Below are 16,920 nucleotides of genomic sequence, written 5' to 3'. Positions count from 1 at the left end.
GTTTGCAGTTTATCATTCTACACGGTTACAGTGTGGCAGGAAATAACTTTTGCTTTCGTTTAGTGTAACAACTTTATGTGCCGAATTTACACTCTGCTGCCATTTTATTAGGTACACCTAGTTAAAACCGATGCAGTCGAATACAACAGCCCTACAACATAATTCTACCTTCATGGAGGTTATAATGTTTGTAAATGTAATGGGTTTTTGTTAAAACAATTGATTGAGATGTTGAGTTGACTTTATGGTCATTTTTGAGGCTGTAGTTTGTGGTGCACGTTTGTTATCAGTAGACTTTTGTGTAAATTACGCTTTTATTCTGGAGGATGAAGGCCGGAAGTACTGCTGTTGTTGCGGCTGTAGAGAACGAGGGAAGCTGCCATCACTTTCCTGCAGCTAGTTTTGCTTATAATATAAGCAAAACCCATTATAATAATTAAGCTTTACGTAAACTGATTAGCGACGGTGAGTAAATAAAACTTGACATTCTTCTTAGACTTTGTTTTGACTGTCTAATTACTAACATTATGGCAACGTGATACTAGCGGCTAACAGGTAACTGTTGTGCTAATCGCGTGGCTACAGTCTATGGACTATAGTTAGCTTAAACTATTTGATTTAGCTAACGTTACACAATCTGCCAACGGACTCTAAGAAAACGGCATTGCCTTAACACTTCTAGGTACATGAACTACTGTGGCTAAAGATTTAGAGTTATCTTACGTTCATTTTACAACGAAAACACGTCCATTAAAGCTAAAAGGTTTTGTAGCAGGAACGTTAGCAAAACATTGATGTTACGTTAGCTATCCATAGATTTCCAAGGAGGAGAAACAACGTCCGTTGTACTTCTGAATGTCGGATTAGTGTTGTTCGCAGACAACTAAAATAAATTAATAGGTTAACCATAATGGTGCTTGTATGGAAAGAAACTGTTTCGTTAAGATTAACTAGTTAATTGATGCTAGTTAGCAAGTTCTGTTGCTAGCATTACATTTTACATTGAAGGATGACTGTTGACAGGGTGATTGTACCTCTGTCCCCAGGTGTCCTACAATGATCATCCCTGTCCGGTGCTTCACGTGTGGGAAGATCGTGGGTAACAAGTGGGAGGCATACCTCGGCTTACTTCAAGCCGAGTATACTGAGGGGTGAGACCAATACCTGCTGGTTTCTGTCATTGTACCACATCTCCAGGTGTCGCTAGTAGCAGTATTTCGTGGCAGTTTATTCACGATTTAAGTGATATAACTGTATTTAATTTACTTTAGCAACTTGCATGGGAGCGGCTGTGCCAAAATAATTTAATAGAAGCAGTCATGTAGAAGTACAACACAGCAAAACCTTTTAGCCTATTCAGTTGTCACATGGTATGTTCGTTTCCTGTAAGGTTTCCAGTTGTCTACATTCAGACTTAGGATGGAATGAATAATAGCAATTACCTGAGGCCATTTAGGCGACTATCCTGACTATTGTCTGTAGTAATGTCCATGTACTTTACTTATTCATTCGGTGATCTGTATGCTGTGCATTAGGACTAACATTACCTCCTCTCTCCCTCTTAAGTGATGCCCTTGATGCCCTGGGCCTGAAGAGATACTGTTGTCGGAGGATGCTCCTTTCTCACGTGGATCTTATTGAGAAGCTGTTGAATTATGCTCCACTGGAGAAGTGATTGTAACTGGCCACCTTCAAGAACTGCATGGACTTTGTGGGGCTGTAGCATGGACAGATTCATGTTATTATATTGATGTGTGACAACATGCCGACCACAGTGAATACTTTTGTAACATTAATTTGTGCACCTATTTGATAATGCATTTTTCTAAATAAAGCTGTTAAATGACAGTTACCTGTATTTCTGGCTTATCGAGTTACCACAATATTTCTACTGGAGCGCACATTGAGACCTTATTTTCACCTAACATGAGTTCTCAATCTGCGCTGCGCATTAAAACAAAGCAGTACCTTAAATCTTGGAGAAAATCACAGCTAGTAATTTTACTGAATTACTTCTACATATTAAAGAGACCCAAATAAGACCTTAGGAAAATTGGGTTAACGTTTTGCAGTGCATGTGAATCACTGTCTTGGAGTCTGCGGTAAAGGCATCAGAATGATCAGTCAATAAGAATAAGAGTATTCACTAAGGTGCTTTGACTACTTCAAGTTCAAATACCATTCTGAATGTCTTAATGGTATATGAAAATACAAAATAGGTCATTAATAGATATTTGTGGTCCTCAGTGAGATGTAATACAACATAAATGCATGAGTAAATAAAACAAGATCTTATTTTCAGGTAATGTTTTTTTAATCTGTAGATTTAATACAAAAGAAAGTGATGAAAACATTACACTGTATTACATACATTATTAAGGTGTTCCCGCGCATGCAAGCATTGGAATCAGATCAGCAACAAATCTACAACAATATTTTTTTCGTAAAGCAGGTAAAAGTCCCAGTATGTACAGATGACAGGAGAACAAAAAAAAAGTACACTTTAGATTTTTGGAGATACATCTTCAGTCTCACCTTCGATTCCTCCATATTTTTATACAGCTTGGTGCAGAAACAAAAAGTCTGGTCTTCCCTCTGCTTCACACTTAAAAACTCCACCAGTCTGGGGTGATAAAAAAAGCACACTTTTCAAAGCCACATTTACACAAATCAAATATGGGCAGTATTGGCCAACAGCTTAATATAGCAAGAGCCTCTGAGAATGTGTGTTAATTGTCCTTACAACCACTATTTAGTGGCATTTGTCCTAGCATGTTATGCCAATTGTTGCTATTCTTAAAATTATACAATTATAGCTTTATTACATATATCACTCTTTAAGCTATGCATATGCTTTACCTCACTGTATATTGCATGTCATAGAGTTACAGCCATGCTAGGTCTATTCATAAACACATACCGACAAGAAGACTGTAAAAATGATGATGGTGATGGTGATGGTGATGATGATGCATTAAGGGTCTGGTGACGTAATGGGTTGCAGAATTTTAACAGTTCATTGCACCATAAGAACTTTGTACTAAAAATAACTACTTTACTGACCTTCACTTGAACCGTAATCTGTCAAAAAGGTTTTGGGTGCGTTGAAATAGCGCTAGGAACCAAAGGCCTGTAGTTCTGTTAATGGTTTATCAAACACAGCTTAAAACCTTGAAATAAACCTAGTAATCTGCACTCTCAAGCCACATAAATAAATATAGGGAGATATACAGGATGTAATATTGAAATTAATCACGCTCCTGTCTTGTTTTAGGCATGTGATTAATTTCAATATGGCCAGAAATGCACACTGTAGAAAACTGTTACTGACATGCATAATGAAGTTCAGCACAGAAAAATGGTGTGCATGTGACTTAATATATGTTAACGAAATTGTGTTTTATTCAATCACAATTACAAGATTATTTTCACCACTTTTAATTCTCTACCTCACTGACTTAATGAAATAATAATATGAAGCAAGTTTTGTATTGTGTTCTGATTAAGTATATAAATTAGAGGGAAGCTTACCAAGTTAACGGTGTCTGTCTCTGTGGTCTCTGTGCCTCTCCCGTTCCCGCGAGCGTTCCTTGTCCCTCTCACCGCTCCAGGAGCGTTCTCTGCGCCTTCGAGACGCCGCCGCACCTTCCCAACCAGAAGAACCTTCTTTTTCACGTTCTCTATCACGTTCTCGCTCTCTGTCACGACCCCTGTCACGGTCTCTTTCTTCGTCCCGAGAACGACTGCTGCCCCTGCAGAGAAATGTGTATTTGTGTGATACTGACTCATAAGAAAGCTTACGCTATAGGTCCATCCTCAGATTCAGCGTCTGTATGGACAACTCATGTCTGAGAGTCCTGAAGCATAATTACACAAACCTGTAGCCGTAGTTGCCCTGGATGGAGACTAGACAGTCTTTGAGTGAGGTGACCAGAGCTTGGCAGCGTTCATCTCCGTACACTCTGGACTGCTTAATGATGGCAATGGCAGTTAATAGAGTCTCCATGGCCACCCGCAAGTCTCCTGCATTACCAATTGGAGAAGTTAGATATTAGAGACAGTTGCTTTTAAGTAGTTAATCACTTCAAAGCTCTTTGGGTTGGGTTTAATGTTTAGTGTAAAGTTTTGAACCCCCACCGCCTTAACCTCCTAAGACCCAAGTTCTATCTTAATTTCTCTTTGCTATCTTGGCTTATTGGGACCTGATAAGTATAAAAACTAAGCATCATCTGTTGACATGATGTAGTTCCACATACGGGGACAATTTTGAATTTCCATATAAGCAGAATTAAGTATTATGGTATAACCCAAAATGTGATGTCCACGCATGTGGATGCCAGGTCCTAGGAGGTTAAGTACCCCAAGTGACGCACATTATTTATAACCAAGGCATTGCATTTGCATCAGGCACATTATGTTACCAAATATTGTTGCTTGCCATTAGTTTTGTTGAATCCCTCAGCTCATACAAACCCTTCCAGCAGCGAGTAATATCTGAGTCTGGTATAAAGGTGAAAAACATTTCATCTATATCCTCTGCAACACCAACATCCAGAAAGAATGACTAAGCTACAATGGCTTCAGACAGTATTTGGACTCCATCTTTGCCACATTTTGCTGTTATAGTTGTCTTGGGACTAATTTGAAAGGTAATATTTTTTGGCAATAATCTACCCACAATACCCGATAGAAAAAAGAATGTTTGCATATAATCGCAATAATTATAGTAACAGTAATTCTTCATTTACATGTGTCCTTAAGATGTCTCTAGGATTTAGAAAGCAACACACGTGTGTGTATGAAGTCCAAGAAACACTCCTTCTTCTCCTCCTTTCGACTTCTGAGAAAACACTTGTGTCCAAGCATAGATCAAGGGAAGGCATGTTTTTAAAAGAATTGCTAAAGCACTGAATGTTGCCAGGAACACACAGGGCTAAAACCATCTATGCAACACTCATCAATCAAGTCTTTATGGTATAGTGGCTCAATGGAAGCCACTCACGCATAAAAGGCATGAGCCTTGAGTTTGCCAAAAAGGCAATAAACGGACTCTTGGATCATGTAACAAAATTGCAGTAACATTTGATTGCTTTGATTGATTGTGCTTATTCTTGCGCATTAATGCCAAGCACTATGTCAGGTGAAAGCCACTACCACTCATCAACCGACTACTATAATTGCTATGATGAAATGTGGTGGTATTGTATAATATGCTATTTTGATGCTTCTCAATGGCATCTTTTCAGGATTACGATGACCCAAAGCACACGACCAAGAAAATGCTGGCAGGGCTTTGGGACACATCTCAGTCTGTTCTTGAGGTTGCCAGCCAAAATATACAATACTGGAACTTCTCATTCCAGTCTGACAGACCTACAGAGAAAGATGCCAAATACAGGTGTGCAAAGCTGGTAAAGGCCCTGAAAACCTACTTTATTCAATCAGTTAGCTTCTTATTCTGAGTGATGGAGTCTGACTTTAACACTAAATGTTTGGTCAAACTATTTTGGTTCATTTACAAGAGAGATTTTCGGTATTTTGTGTGTCGTCTGAGCTCTTCTCACTGGTTTGAAGTGGGCAGGTTGGGAAAAGGTGATGTCATATTTTTCCATGTACCAATCAGAATTTAGCAACTTTTGAATCAAATGTAATGACAGCTGTGGGGTTGTGTAGCCAGGCCTCCGTCAATCAAATCTGATCAAACCACATAGTCCTGATGAGGCAGATTAGCTGAGCGTTAACATTTTATGTTGAAATAACTGAAGAAGTACTCTGAGTACTGTGTGTGATTTACATGTAAATCATAAAAACATAGGCTAAATTTAGTTTACAATTCCATTGTTAGAGGGGTGGGAAACCTAAGCTTTTTAACTAGATGTTTTCCATGTGTCTGTCTGTCATAAGTAGACACCAGTCTTTCCTCCACATCGCTCATTAAGTTCTGTGTTCTTTCTTCCACTTCACAGAATCTGATCAGCTGTACTTACCAGCAGTTGCTCCAGACACAGCCTTGGTGATGGCACTGCTGGCAACAGCTCTATTTCTGTTCATCAGCTCCTCAAAATCTCCATCTGTACTTTGAGGCGTGTGTCTGAAAAAATAGACAGATTGTTGTCATACTGATTGACATAAAATGACAAAGTTGCTGAATCTTAAATTTGTTGTGTTATCTTGAATATGTTCCATGTGCTTTATTATCTGCATACATTCTATTCTTTTATATTCCCCTCTGCATCCTGGTCTTTTGCTGCTTTAAAGATCCACTTTACACAAAAATATTATCAAGTTCCATCTTATCTTAACTGGGGAAAAAAAACACATTACTGTTCGTGGTTTGCAATAGCTATAAATATAAAGCAATGTATGTTCTCACTTTTGCTGGCTGTATGCTTTGCTGCTGTGCCCGTCTTGTGCTTGGGTGAAAAATGCCGGATTTATATGCAGACTGGGAGATGGTTGGCTAGGAACATGAACTGGATGAGGAGGGAACAAATGGGCTAGTGGGGGCGGAGGGATGTTTGGCGGCATATGTGGGAAGGGAGGAGGTGGCTGACCAAGGAAAGGGCTGGGTAATGAGGGAAACCTGTTTGCAAGGGGATGTGATGGAAAAAGTGGAGGTATAGGAGGAGGGCTGGGCTCCTGTGATAATAATGAGGGAATCTTTTCCGAAGAATCTGAGTCCTTAGGATCTTTGGAATTAACACGCATGGGTATACCTACAGGGAAAAAAACAACAGTCATACTAACATTTTGTGCTCAACAATGTAAATTCAACTGTAATTTTTTTTGTTTGTGATGCTCTTACGTTTATTTGCTGTGTCCTCAAACACGGTGAGATTCTGGCGAGTGGCAAAGCGACAGTCTATCCTTTCCCCATTGAGTTCACATTGGGGTATTTTTTCCAACAATATTTTTAATGACTCTTCTGAGGTTACCACCACTTCTGCATAGCTGTATTACAGAGGAGAAGAAACAACACTTGTATAGCTACCAACCTTTCTTACGATAAACAAATTAACTCTCAGACTAGAGCTGCTACCACTCACCCTCTTGACTGGCCATTGGCTCTGTTCTCAGCAAACTTGATCTCTGTGATGTCCTTCACACCCAACGTTTGAGCCATGCACGTGAGGTCCTTATCAGATGTCCACTGGAGGTAGCAGCAGGTTTGGGAAGAGGGGATGAGGAAATGACAGGAGGGTAGACAGTTACGTTTAAGAGACAGAAATTGAGTTGCTCAAAAAGGGAGCATCTAGCAGTTCTGCGTGTCCTTGGAAAGCAGAAATCCCATTTTTTTTGGACAAGAGAGACGTGTATTGCACGCAAAACTCTTCACAATTGAGGAGATGCCACGCCACCTAGTAGATGTAGATGTAAGTGAACTCATTCAAAAAAGTGTCATCTGAAGCTAAATGTCATTCCAGCCAATGTAACCTTGTCCCTTTCACACTCCTCATCACCTCGAAGCTTTTTTTGTGGTGACTTCAGGCAAAAATCAAAGGATATGAAATGAAGCTATGAAAAACATCACTTTGTCAATACATTTATTTGACTTGTCTTGTACCAAGGTATTGCACACCACCTCTGTTCAATGATGATTACTTGCAGCACAGTTTGACATATGTTGCATCTTTTGCACATCAGAGAGAGTAAATGGTGTTAAAGAGGTGCACATTTGAAGACATTCTGAGAAGTGCTGAAGGATTTATGCAGTGAAAACTGACAACGTAATACAACAATGCCTATTTAATCAAACAGTGGAATGTTTTATTTGAGAGATGACTCTACACAGACATGAAAATTCAAAACTGAAAAAAGGAGGCAACTGCATGTTGCAGTTCATAACCAGATCCAAGATATTTGAGCAAATGTATTTAAATCATGTAAAAATCTTTTATCAAGTACATCTGCTCAGGTTGCATCTCAGTACTGCTCATTCTGTTAAATTGTCTTATTTCCCTGTTGTGTTTCATGAAAACGATGTTCTGCAAGCCCATGTGGACAACACAACAGAAATGCTATTGGACAATCAAAAATGTAATCAACATTAACACAGAGGGTGTTACTCACCCAGGGGAAATTTCCAATATATAAAGACAGTCTCCTCAGTGAGTTTCCTCCTTTTTGACTTTTCACCGTTGTTGATTTAGCCTCCTCTTTAACTGGTGTCTCCTTAGGAGGTGCTACATTTGTAGTAGCTTTCTTGTCCTGATTGACAGAGCCAGTCAGAACAGCATCAAAAAGTTCATTTGCTTCAGCAATTCTGTCCAAATCCTGTGTGGGATAGAAAAAAGCAACAAATGTATCTTGTATGCTGTCATCCTGTGTATCTCAATGCACAGAGCATCAATGAACAAAACACTGCCATAAGAAAGTGTGGAATGGCAGGGGATTATTCCCATATTTTCTGGAATTGCCCAACACTATTTTTTGGCAAAACATAAAGTTAATAAAAACAATAAATATTGATATCCTACTTGATTCAGTGCATTTTCCGCTCCAAGGGAAAAATGAAAAACTACAAAACTGGATGAAGGTACTTTCACTGGATCTAACTCAACTGACCCACAGGCTACAACAAGTCTCCACAGTGGAACAAATATTAGCACAACTTCAAATGAAGATGGAGACTGTGAAAGCCTGGATAAGAAAAACTGGACTGTATTTTTTTGTTTTGATTGCAAATACGAGTACGAGAGAACTGTTCACACAGGTATCAAATTAAAAGGTGCGCTTAAACCCCCTACAAACGAGGGGCCGACAACTTTACATGTACGCCCCCCTGCTGCTCTCACTGAAGCGTTTGCAACGATGAAAAATATGTAAACGTCAGACTCACCTCGTCGTTTTGATTCAAGTCACTGTAAACATCTATGAGATCCTTCTTGGAGGTACTTGGTCCGGCTGCAGGTTCCGCAGCAGCCATCCCGTGGGCCTAAGATGATCCAGTTGATGCCACTGCAGCTAGTTTTTTGTTTTGAATGTAGTTCGCACATGCACTTTGCAAATTATCTGCACATACCGACAACAGGCGCGCCGTCAATAGTGCAGATTTTTTTGTTAATGTTACGCCTGGTTTCTAGCGTTAGCTAGCGCTAACCAACGTTCCGCTCGAGTCTGTAAAAAATGATGCCGTAGCTAACGTTAAAACAAAATGAGATGACAAAGCGAGAATACGACAAGCGAACATAAGTCAAGAAATAATATTTTAATGAACACTTTGAAAATACATGCACGGTCTTTCATGTATTAGTGCACATTCAAATAGTTTCTGACTACTGTAGGCTCGTTCTTTGATCAGCTAATGCTAATGTTGCTAAGTTTTCAGTACGTGAACATTGATGTGCGTCGGGACTATTTTACCGGATAACAACAACAAATAATATTTAGTTCCTAGAGTCAAGCCCCTTCAAATTCAGGTGGGAGGGAAATACATTTTACTTTTACAATTATTACATAAGATAACCAAAAATACACAAATTAGGTAATAACCCTCAACGTTAACGCCAATTCTGTTTTCATGTGGTAAACATTACTGTTACCTTAGCAATATGGCGTCATGTGTCCGTTTCCTGTTCCCCCCTCTTTAGTTTCCCTGTGCTGCTGTGACGTGAAGGCTACTTGTGTAATATCACTGCCGTGACATTCAGACAACAGGAACGTTTTCACGGCGGAGAAGCAGCTCACCTGGAAGTCTTTCAACGTCTCAAGAAAGAGGGTTAAAATGCTGTCCTCTGTTATTGCAAGAAGAGTGAGTTGTCCATTAAACGTGGCATTTAACGTTATGTGTACGTTATATTTGTTGGTTGAAGTTTGCATGCTACGTTAGAGGCTCGTGGAGGACATTCGAAAGCTGTAACGCTAATTTAAATTATTTAGTGTGGTGTAATAATATGATGGAGCAACCTTATATTAATGTTGTAAATAACTAGTGCGACTTGTTCAGCTCAGCCTTTTGTTGTTGACGCATTAATGTTACGAGCACTGATTCAAAAAGCGTGTCCTGCTGGAGGACAGTTGTACAATCCAGGAGTAAACAGTTGTACAACATGGCAGCGTGCGGTGTTACACAATTCCCCTCTGCTTCGCTCTCTGTATTCGACTGTATGTTCTTTATCTAATGGAAAAGACTGTGAGCTGCATTGATAAAAGGAAGAAGGGAAGAGTTATAGCTCGACTTGATACCTATGCATGGTGTGACATTGATACTCTGTAAATGTACCCTAACCTTAAGCTTCTTTTCTCTGTTCCACTGTGTTTTTTGCACAGCCAGCTAATACATCCAAGCCACAAACAATCTCACAGTGTACAAAAAAAAGCCCTGATGGCAGAGAGGACCAAAACACCACAGAGACGAATATGCATATCCAGCTACATATGATAGGATATATTAGTTGTATTTACTTGAAAAGACAGGAGGAGTAATCAGAAAAGAAAAGGAAAAAACAGCAAAACAAAGACCCTACAACCCTCAATTTAACCAGTAATTGTAAGCCTCCAGCTTTAGAAAAGTAAAACATTTGAGACTTAAAAGTGACCCCACATATAGTCATTCAGACATGCATTTTGTAACAAGTAAATGTGAAGGCGTGTGTAACGTTGAATAAGCACCTCTGCTTTTGGGTAAAAGTCCCGACTGTAATCTTACACTAAATAAAGTCAGTGTTTTACAATGTAATTTCTGCAATCAGATGTAGTGACAATGAAGGGGGATATGTCAGCTCAACAGCAGATTGCACAGTGAATTGTTTCACTCATCACATGTATTGGATGATGATATACAACACAAGGTACAAGTGTTTGTTAAAACGTGTGTGTGTGTGTGTTTGTTCCCTGTCAGCTGGTGACAGGGGTGTGCCAGGCAGCATGGAGACCAGCAGTCACAGGGTTGGTATCATCTCGTGGTTACCGTGGAGATTCGCCAGATGACACCAGGGGTGACCTGATTGAGATCCCTTTGCCCCCTTGGGAGGAGAAGCCTGGCGAGCCCACTAACATCAAGAGGCGTCGCCTGCTGTATGAGAGTCGCAAGAGGGGCATGTTGGAGAATTGCATTTTGCTCAGGTTGTTAAATTGTACTGTTTTCCTGTTTTGTGTCTGTCCTCTAGCCATATTGGTGATGTTTTTTATCTCACTCGCACACTTTAGAGCAGTGGTACAGTATATTTGCAATTTTTCAATTTTTTTATCCCCTTTAAGAGTTTTTACATTCTGCCCGCTTTTTCATTTAAATTCACAGTGTAGAAAAGGGTGAGGGGTGGTGAGAAATCAGCGTAAAAATAGGAAATAGCAGGCAACAATGAGCAGAATGAGAGTCAGATATAGTAATCTTAACAGCACACCTTCCATTATAGGAAACATGTACAATAGAAAGACTGGAAACACAACTACAGAGATTAGGATTATTAGAGATCGGTGTAAAAAGTATTTTAGAGTATAGAGGTACAGTAGTGCGGAGGGCAGAGGATGGGAGCCACCGGACTAATTAAACAAAAATAGGGGACACTCTCGAGGAGGCAGTAATGCAACATGAAGGAGCCCAAAGAAGAAGAATTCCCCAGTGAGCCGTCCATTCTCCAGCGGCTCAGATAATTAGCTGTAACTATGACTTTCCATTTAGAGAAAAGACAAAAGAATTCTCCATCTCTCTTGCAGCCTTTTTGCAAAGCGATACCTGAACACAATGAGCAAGAGCCAGCTGCAGCAGTATGACAGACTGATTAATGAACCAAGCAATGACTGGGACATCTACTACTGGGCAACAGGTGAGAGAATAGTTCTTTTTCTTTGACGAGTTTCTCCTCAGACGTGTGATATTACCTGTACAATCTCATACAGTACAGTATAATGCATTAAAGCAAATTACAAGTTAGTGAGCTGCCAACAGATAGACTCCAGTCAAGAGACATTTCAGTCACTGAAGGGAATTTGGACACTTATGATTCTCACTGCAAAACGTTTGAATATTTAATGACACAAAAAACATTTCGTCTTTGCAATATTAATGTTTATACAAATTGCAAATCACAAATATTTCATTTTGTGTTAACAGCCACAAAGAAATTAGACTTTCTAATTTTAAATTCAGTCACAACAAAATGTGGAAAACTCCAGTGGGTATAATAATTATAAAAAGACCTTGTTTTTGTTTTTTTAACTGGCAATCATTCATGGCAGCTGATGCTGAAATAATGAAATCCCAGCTCTGCTTACAAATTAACTTAAATTCTGTGTTTTACCGCTCCTTTGGCACGGACTTCACCCAGGGAGCTCATTCACTGTCCCAGTATAACTTACTGTTTTATTCTAATTTCTTCTTAATTTGATTCAATTATGTATCTGTTTTGTTGTGCATAACAGCTGAGAAACAGAATTCGTGTGAGAACAGCATCAACACATCCAATTGGCAACACCACTCTGAAAAACCAAACAAAAACGGTTGCAGGCAGCCTCACTTCACTGAAACAACAACCATGCTATTACTGAGTTATTCACTGAGATGATTTCCATCTTGAAATTAACAAACAGAATTTCCAAGGTCACACACACATAAGTCTCTCATTTAGAAGCCTTGAATGAGCCTTATACTGTTAGACCTGAGGAAGACATTAAAATTAGGGGACACAAGAATCCAAGAGTCATCTACAGAGAAGCTTTATTGTTTCTTGTCCTTAAAGGACCACAGTTGCCTTTTCCCATTACTATAATATCAAACAAATACAAATGTTGATGTGCATTTTCTTACTTATTATCGTCAGCAGCAAAATATCACGTTGAATCTGCCTACGTCAGCCTTTCAGTTTTATGTTCTCAGCTTATCTTAAAATAGACCAAGGTGATGTCAGAAGGGCTCCCCTCTGTGTGCTCATTGCTCCTCAGCCATCTGTCTCATCATTAATCTTGTTGCATAAAATAAAGAATTCACAAAATAATTTAAATTATTTTAAAGAGGATATGTTGGAATATGAAAATAATTAAATCTGTTCTCTTTTTGCTTACAGAAGCTCAACCCACCCCTGATGTTTACCAAGGAGAGGTCATGGATATGCTGAAGGAGTTCACAAAGAATCGCAACCAAGAACAGAGGTTAGATGCACCCAGCTTGGAGTACCTGGAAAAGGAAAGCCAATGAGGTCCATGGGCCCTTTTAGACCTTCTCAGAGACTCATTTTAGGTGGAGCACTGGGTGAAATATCGGTGTCGTAACCCACCAGAACAATCCTTCAGAAGTCAGCTGTGTTTCTCCAGTTATACACAGCAGAGTGTACAAAATATTCAGAATGCGTAACTATCTAGTACTATAGGCCTCTCCATGAAATGTTCCTGCCATGAACGCCTCTGTCCACTATTTCCTTTGTTAACTCCAGTCAGTCATTATAGGGAGAAATCGCTCTCTGGAAGCTGAGGAAAATTTTGTGGATCAGGTAAACATTGATGCAGCATGATATCAGAAATATTTTACTTTAATTGTATTGTAAATGTGTGATTCAAGACTGTACATTAAAACTGCACAATGTGTGAGATGCATACAGAACAAGCCAGCTTTGATGAAAAGATACAACGTGAAAATCTGTTTCTATACTATAGAAACACATTAACTCACTCATTAGCGTAGCTTGTTGAGTTGTCATGGTTTGGCTCTGTTCAATGATTGTACTGTGCCTATTACAGACATTATGGGCTGTTTAATAAATGTTAATGCTCTACTGTTATTTGCTGCTTATGTCAATTCTTTTATCATTATTTTCACACACCAGAGGGTTAAATCACACTCTGGAGGGGGGCCATGATTGACACTATGAGTGGTGTGTGTTACATGATGAAGACTGTGTTGCCTGCAGAATCAGTGCATGGACACCAGGTGGAAGCAGATCACCTTATTTTCACATTGAAGCACCTGCTGATCTTGGGCAAATGGGTCACCTGTAAACCACATTTATCTCACATACCTTATTTTTCATGCAGGATGCAATGTGAAGATATCAGTCCACTGCTGCCATATTTATTAGAATGACCTACTGAAAACCTTTATGCAGCAGTAACTTAAAAATTATGAAAACTGAGGTATGAGCTGCCTGAAAAAACAAAATAATCACCTTACTGTTACTACATTAGTGCATTTAAGGATGAAAGAGATATTAGCCATGGAATAGGCAATTTGTTTTTAATACAACTTTTACGAGACAAAGCATCAGTGAATTTTTCTGTCAAGCCAAGTTTCCAATTAAACCTCTTATATTTTTGCTTAAAGCCATGTAAACAAGGTCATAATTCTCTCCTCCACTGCTGGATCAGTGTATGTTGGCTATGGGGAAAATATCTTGCCTGGCTGTGTGTCATGTCGGTTCAGTGGAACCTTGTACTGAGAGCAGAAGGGAAATGCCCTCTGGCCGGGAGATGTGCACAGAATCTCAAAGCAGATGACGAGCCTGCGTGTGTACGCCCATAGAATAATAATGTACACATGATCCACTGCCTGGGTGTTACACAAACAAGGCAGTCTCACAGATATGTGACAAATGTTGATGTGCATTTTATTTCTCATCACTTTAAAGAGAAAATATGTTGAGTAAGGAGCCCAGCCATCAATTTTTATGTTCTCAGCTCATCCTAAAATAGACCAGGGTGATGTCAGAAGGGTTCCCCTCTGTGTGGTCTTTGCTCCTCTGCCATCTGTCCCACCATATACCGTAATCAGTGGTGCAATGTAACCAAGTACATTTACTCAAGTACAATTTTGAGGTACTGCATTTTCTGCGACTTTCTACTTCTACACCACTACATATGTTTTTACACAACATTTTTTAACAGCTATAGTTACTAGTTACTTTTAAGATTAAGATTTTACATTAAAAGATGTATGATACGCTTATAAAATACAGTGCATTGTTCAAGATTAAACTAGTGGTTCCTTACAAGGAAGCTGTTTGTTAGTTGGTGCCATTTGTCACATGTCAGATGTCTACGAGTTGTTGGTAGTTCCACCAAAGTGACATTACAGTAGGTAAGGCGTGAAGAGGTAAAATGATATACTTCACAAAAAAGAGCAAAAATTACGGAAAAGTCCTGCAGAACCTTGTTTTTTTTTTTTTACTTCTTTCCTCTCCCATTAATCATTCAGATTTATCTTGTGACCCTTTGGAAGGGGCCTGACCCCTAGGCTGGGAACAACTGGACTAAAATACCTAACTGTATAAAAAGCAGTTAAAACAAGCTCCACCTCAACCAGCTACAACAGTCAGTTGAAGTACATTTTGCAGCTGATACTTCTGTACTTTTATTTATGTAGGAATCTGAATGCAGGACTTTTACTTGTAACAGAGTCATTTTACATGCTTATATTGGTACTTTTACTAGTAAGTGAAGGATCCGAATACTTCTTTCACCACTGATCTTAATGCATAAAAGAAACCAGGAATCTAAAGAATTTGAATCAAATACTGTCACCTAATTGTGCCTGTGTGAATGTCCTGCGTTACACACAACAATTTATTTGACAGTAGTTGAATGTGACCCTTTCTGGCTGTCACAATTTGCTGCCTTTAAGAAAACGAAGATGCCACCTGTGGATCCCACGTGCAGGGGGAGCAGAATTCACATCTTTATTGCTCTGAGGCTTGTTTAGAGTGTATATTCATCAGTTGCCCACGCACACCCACTGTGCCTATCTGTAGCCCAGCGCTCCTGTCATCCTCCACTGCTGCTTCCTGTGTCGTGACAGCTCTCTGTTTTATCCTCAGCCCTGCCGTCACCCTCTGCTCCCCTGGAATTTCAATCTCATGTTCTCTTGTTCCGTCTTTCCACCACCACCACCACCATCAGCATCCCTAGCCTTCATCTTGTCTTCCCATGTCTGCTGGAGAGTCGTGAGCAGAGGAGGGCAAAGGGAAACTGCTCTCACTGGTACGAGATACCTCTGCCATGTGTAACTTTGAGGATGTTAGATAAATTGGTAAATTAAACACCCCTTCTCGACATTACATACACACACAGTTTTTCCTCTTAGATGTTATCTTGTGTCGAAGATGCAGTGAAACGTAGTGTGTAGGAGGCAGAGCATGCAATTTCCTTAATTCTAGAGATCAGCACCAAATTCTAAAGATCCATGTTAATTACCCTTAAAATCCTGGCCCTATCATTTCTGCCTGAGCTGGAAGAGAGAGGAAAATAGAGAGAAAATCTGTCTATGTATTTCCAGCACTGTCTAATAATTGTGGCTTTATCAGCTGGTCCGTGTATTTGCAATTAAACTTCAACAAAAGAACTTGATGATATCAACACCCCAAAATCAGAACTGAACTTGGATTGACAGCGAGTTAGCAGCAAGTCTCTGTGAAATTTGTTTCTAAGATGAAAACTATATTTAAAGCCTTCCAGTTTACACTCATATCTTGACGGTTTTAGACAGCATTCGTCCTTCGTGCAGCAGTGGCAAGTGACTAAGTACATTTAGTCAGTTTAATTAACAGACAGTTTAACTTAACTTGAGTATTTCCATTTTATACCACTTCGTGCTTCTACTCCACTACATGCTAACATCTGTACCCTGGGTTGTAGATAAATATCTAACAGTAAGAAGAGGTAAAAGTATTATCTAAATAATTTCAATTTCAAATGCAGGGCTTTTACTTCTAATGGAGTATTTTTATATGAATGTATGGTACTTTTAGTAAAGGATCTGAGCACTTCTTCCACCTATGCATTTGTGTAGAACTGACTACACTGAATAAACCCTTTTGTTGTAATACAGTTATGACTAGAAGAAATAATAAAAACAAGCTTCTGGAAAAAGTCACAACAATACCAGAAGTATCTTTGTTTTATATACACATTTATATTTTTATATACACTGTACAGATTTCAAAAAAATAAATGGTTGATATTTAACATTGTGCACCCCACAGATGTGTAACTACAAAG

At 39.3% G+C, this 16,920-nt stretch overlaps 3 protein-coding genes across 3 annotated transcripts; 2 read left to right on the top strand and 1 right to left on the bottom strand.

Moving 5' to 3' along the window:
* The first annotated feature begins 336 nt into the window (after window positions 1–336).
* On the top strand, window positions 337–1,854 carry polr2l (RNA polymerase II, I and III subunit L). Its single transcript, XM_070908594.1, has 3 exons — window positions 337–465; window positions 1,047–1,151; window positions 1,567–1,854. Exons 2-3 carry the CDS (start codon window positions 1,057–1,059, stop codon window positions 1,673–1,675), a joined length of 204 nt encoding a protein of 67 aa, XP_070764695.1. The 5' UTR covers window positions 337–465; window positions 1,047–1,056; the 3' UTR covers window positions 1,676–1,854.
* A 438-nt stretch (window positions 1,855–2,292) lies between these two features.
* Window positions 2,293–8,970, bottom strand: LOC139307064 (cleavage and polyadenylation specificity factor subunit 7-like). The gene is made up of 9 exons (XM_070930988.1): window positions 8,840–8,970; window positions 8,071–8,274; window positions 7,047–7,150; window positions 6,806–6,951; window positions 6,374–6,716; window positions 5,988–6,091; window positions 3,879–4,023; window positions 3,532–3,752; window positions 2,293–2,623 (listed from the first exon to the last, which is right to left on the bottom strand). The coding sequence occupies exons 1-8, from the start codon at window positions 8,924–8,926 to the stop codon at window positions 3,536–3,538; spliced, it is 1,350 nt and encodes a 449-aa protein (XP_070787089.1). The 5' UTR covers window positions 8,927–8,970; the 3' UTR covers window positions 2,293–2,623; window positions 3,532–3,535.
* A 663-nt stretch (window positions 8,971–9,633) lies between these two features.
* sdhaf2 (succinate dehydrogenase complex assembly factor 2) lies at window positions 9,634–13,712 on the top strand. Its single transcript, XM_070931074.1, has 4 exons — window positions 9,634–9,751; window positions 10,841–11,064; window positions 11,656–11,765; window positions 13,002–13,712. The coding sequence occupies exons 1-4, from the start codon at window positions 9,725–9,727 to the stop codon at window positions 13,130–13,132; spliced, it is 492 nt and encodes a 163-aa protein (XP_070787175.1). The 5' UTR covers window positions 9,634–9,724; the 3' UTR covers window positions 13,133–13,712.
* The last annotated feature ends 3,208 nt before the right edge of the window (window positions 13,713–16,920 follow it).

The sequence above is a fragment of the Enoplosus armatus genome, chromosome 1, assembly GCF_043641665.1.
Source record: "Enoplosus armatus isolate fEnoArm2 chromosome 1, fEnoArm2.hap1, whole genome shotgun sequence".
NCBI lineage: Eukaryota > Metazoa > Chordata > Actinopteri > Centrarchiformes > Enoplosidae > Enoplosus > Enoplosus armatus.
Note: the sequence above shows the minus strand (reverse complement) of the source record. Positions and strands in the feature narration are given on the sequence as shown.

Coding starts and splice junctions, on each gene's coding strand:
- polr2l (XM_070908594.1), top strand. CDS start 1,057: ATGATCATCCCTGTCCGGTGCTTCACGTGTGGGAAGATCGTGGGTAAC. Junction 1,152..1,566: donor CAAGCCGAGTATACTGAGGG/GTGAGACCAATA, acceptor CTCCCTCTTAAG/TGATGCCCTTGATGCCCTGG.
- sdhaf2 (XM_070931074.1), top strand. CDS start 9,725: ATGCTGTCCTCTGTTATTGCAAGAAGA. Junction 9,752..10,840: donor CCTCTGTTATTGCAAGAAGA/GTGAGTTGTCCA, acceptor GTTCCCTGTCAG/CTGGTGACAGGGGTGTGCCA. Junction 11,766..13,001: donor CATCTACTACTGGGCAACAG/GTGAGAGAATAG, acceptor TTTTGCTTACAG/AAGCTCAACCCACCCCTGAT.
- LOC139307064 (XM_070930988.1), bottom strand. CDS start 8,926: ATGGCTGCTGCGGAACCTGCAGCCGGACCAAGTACCTCCAAGAAGGAT. Junction 6,092..6,373: donor AAAGCATACAGCCAGCAAAA/GTGAGAACATAC, acceptor CTATTTTTTCAG/ACACACGCCTCAAAGTACAG. Junction 3,753..3,878: donor CAGGGCAACTACGGCTACAG/GTTTGTGTAATT, acceptor ATTTCTCTGCAG/GGGCAGCAGTCGTTCTCGGG.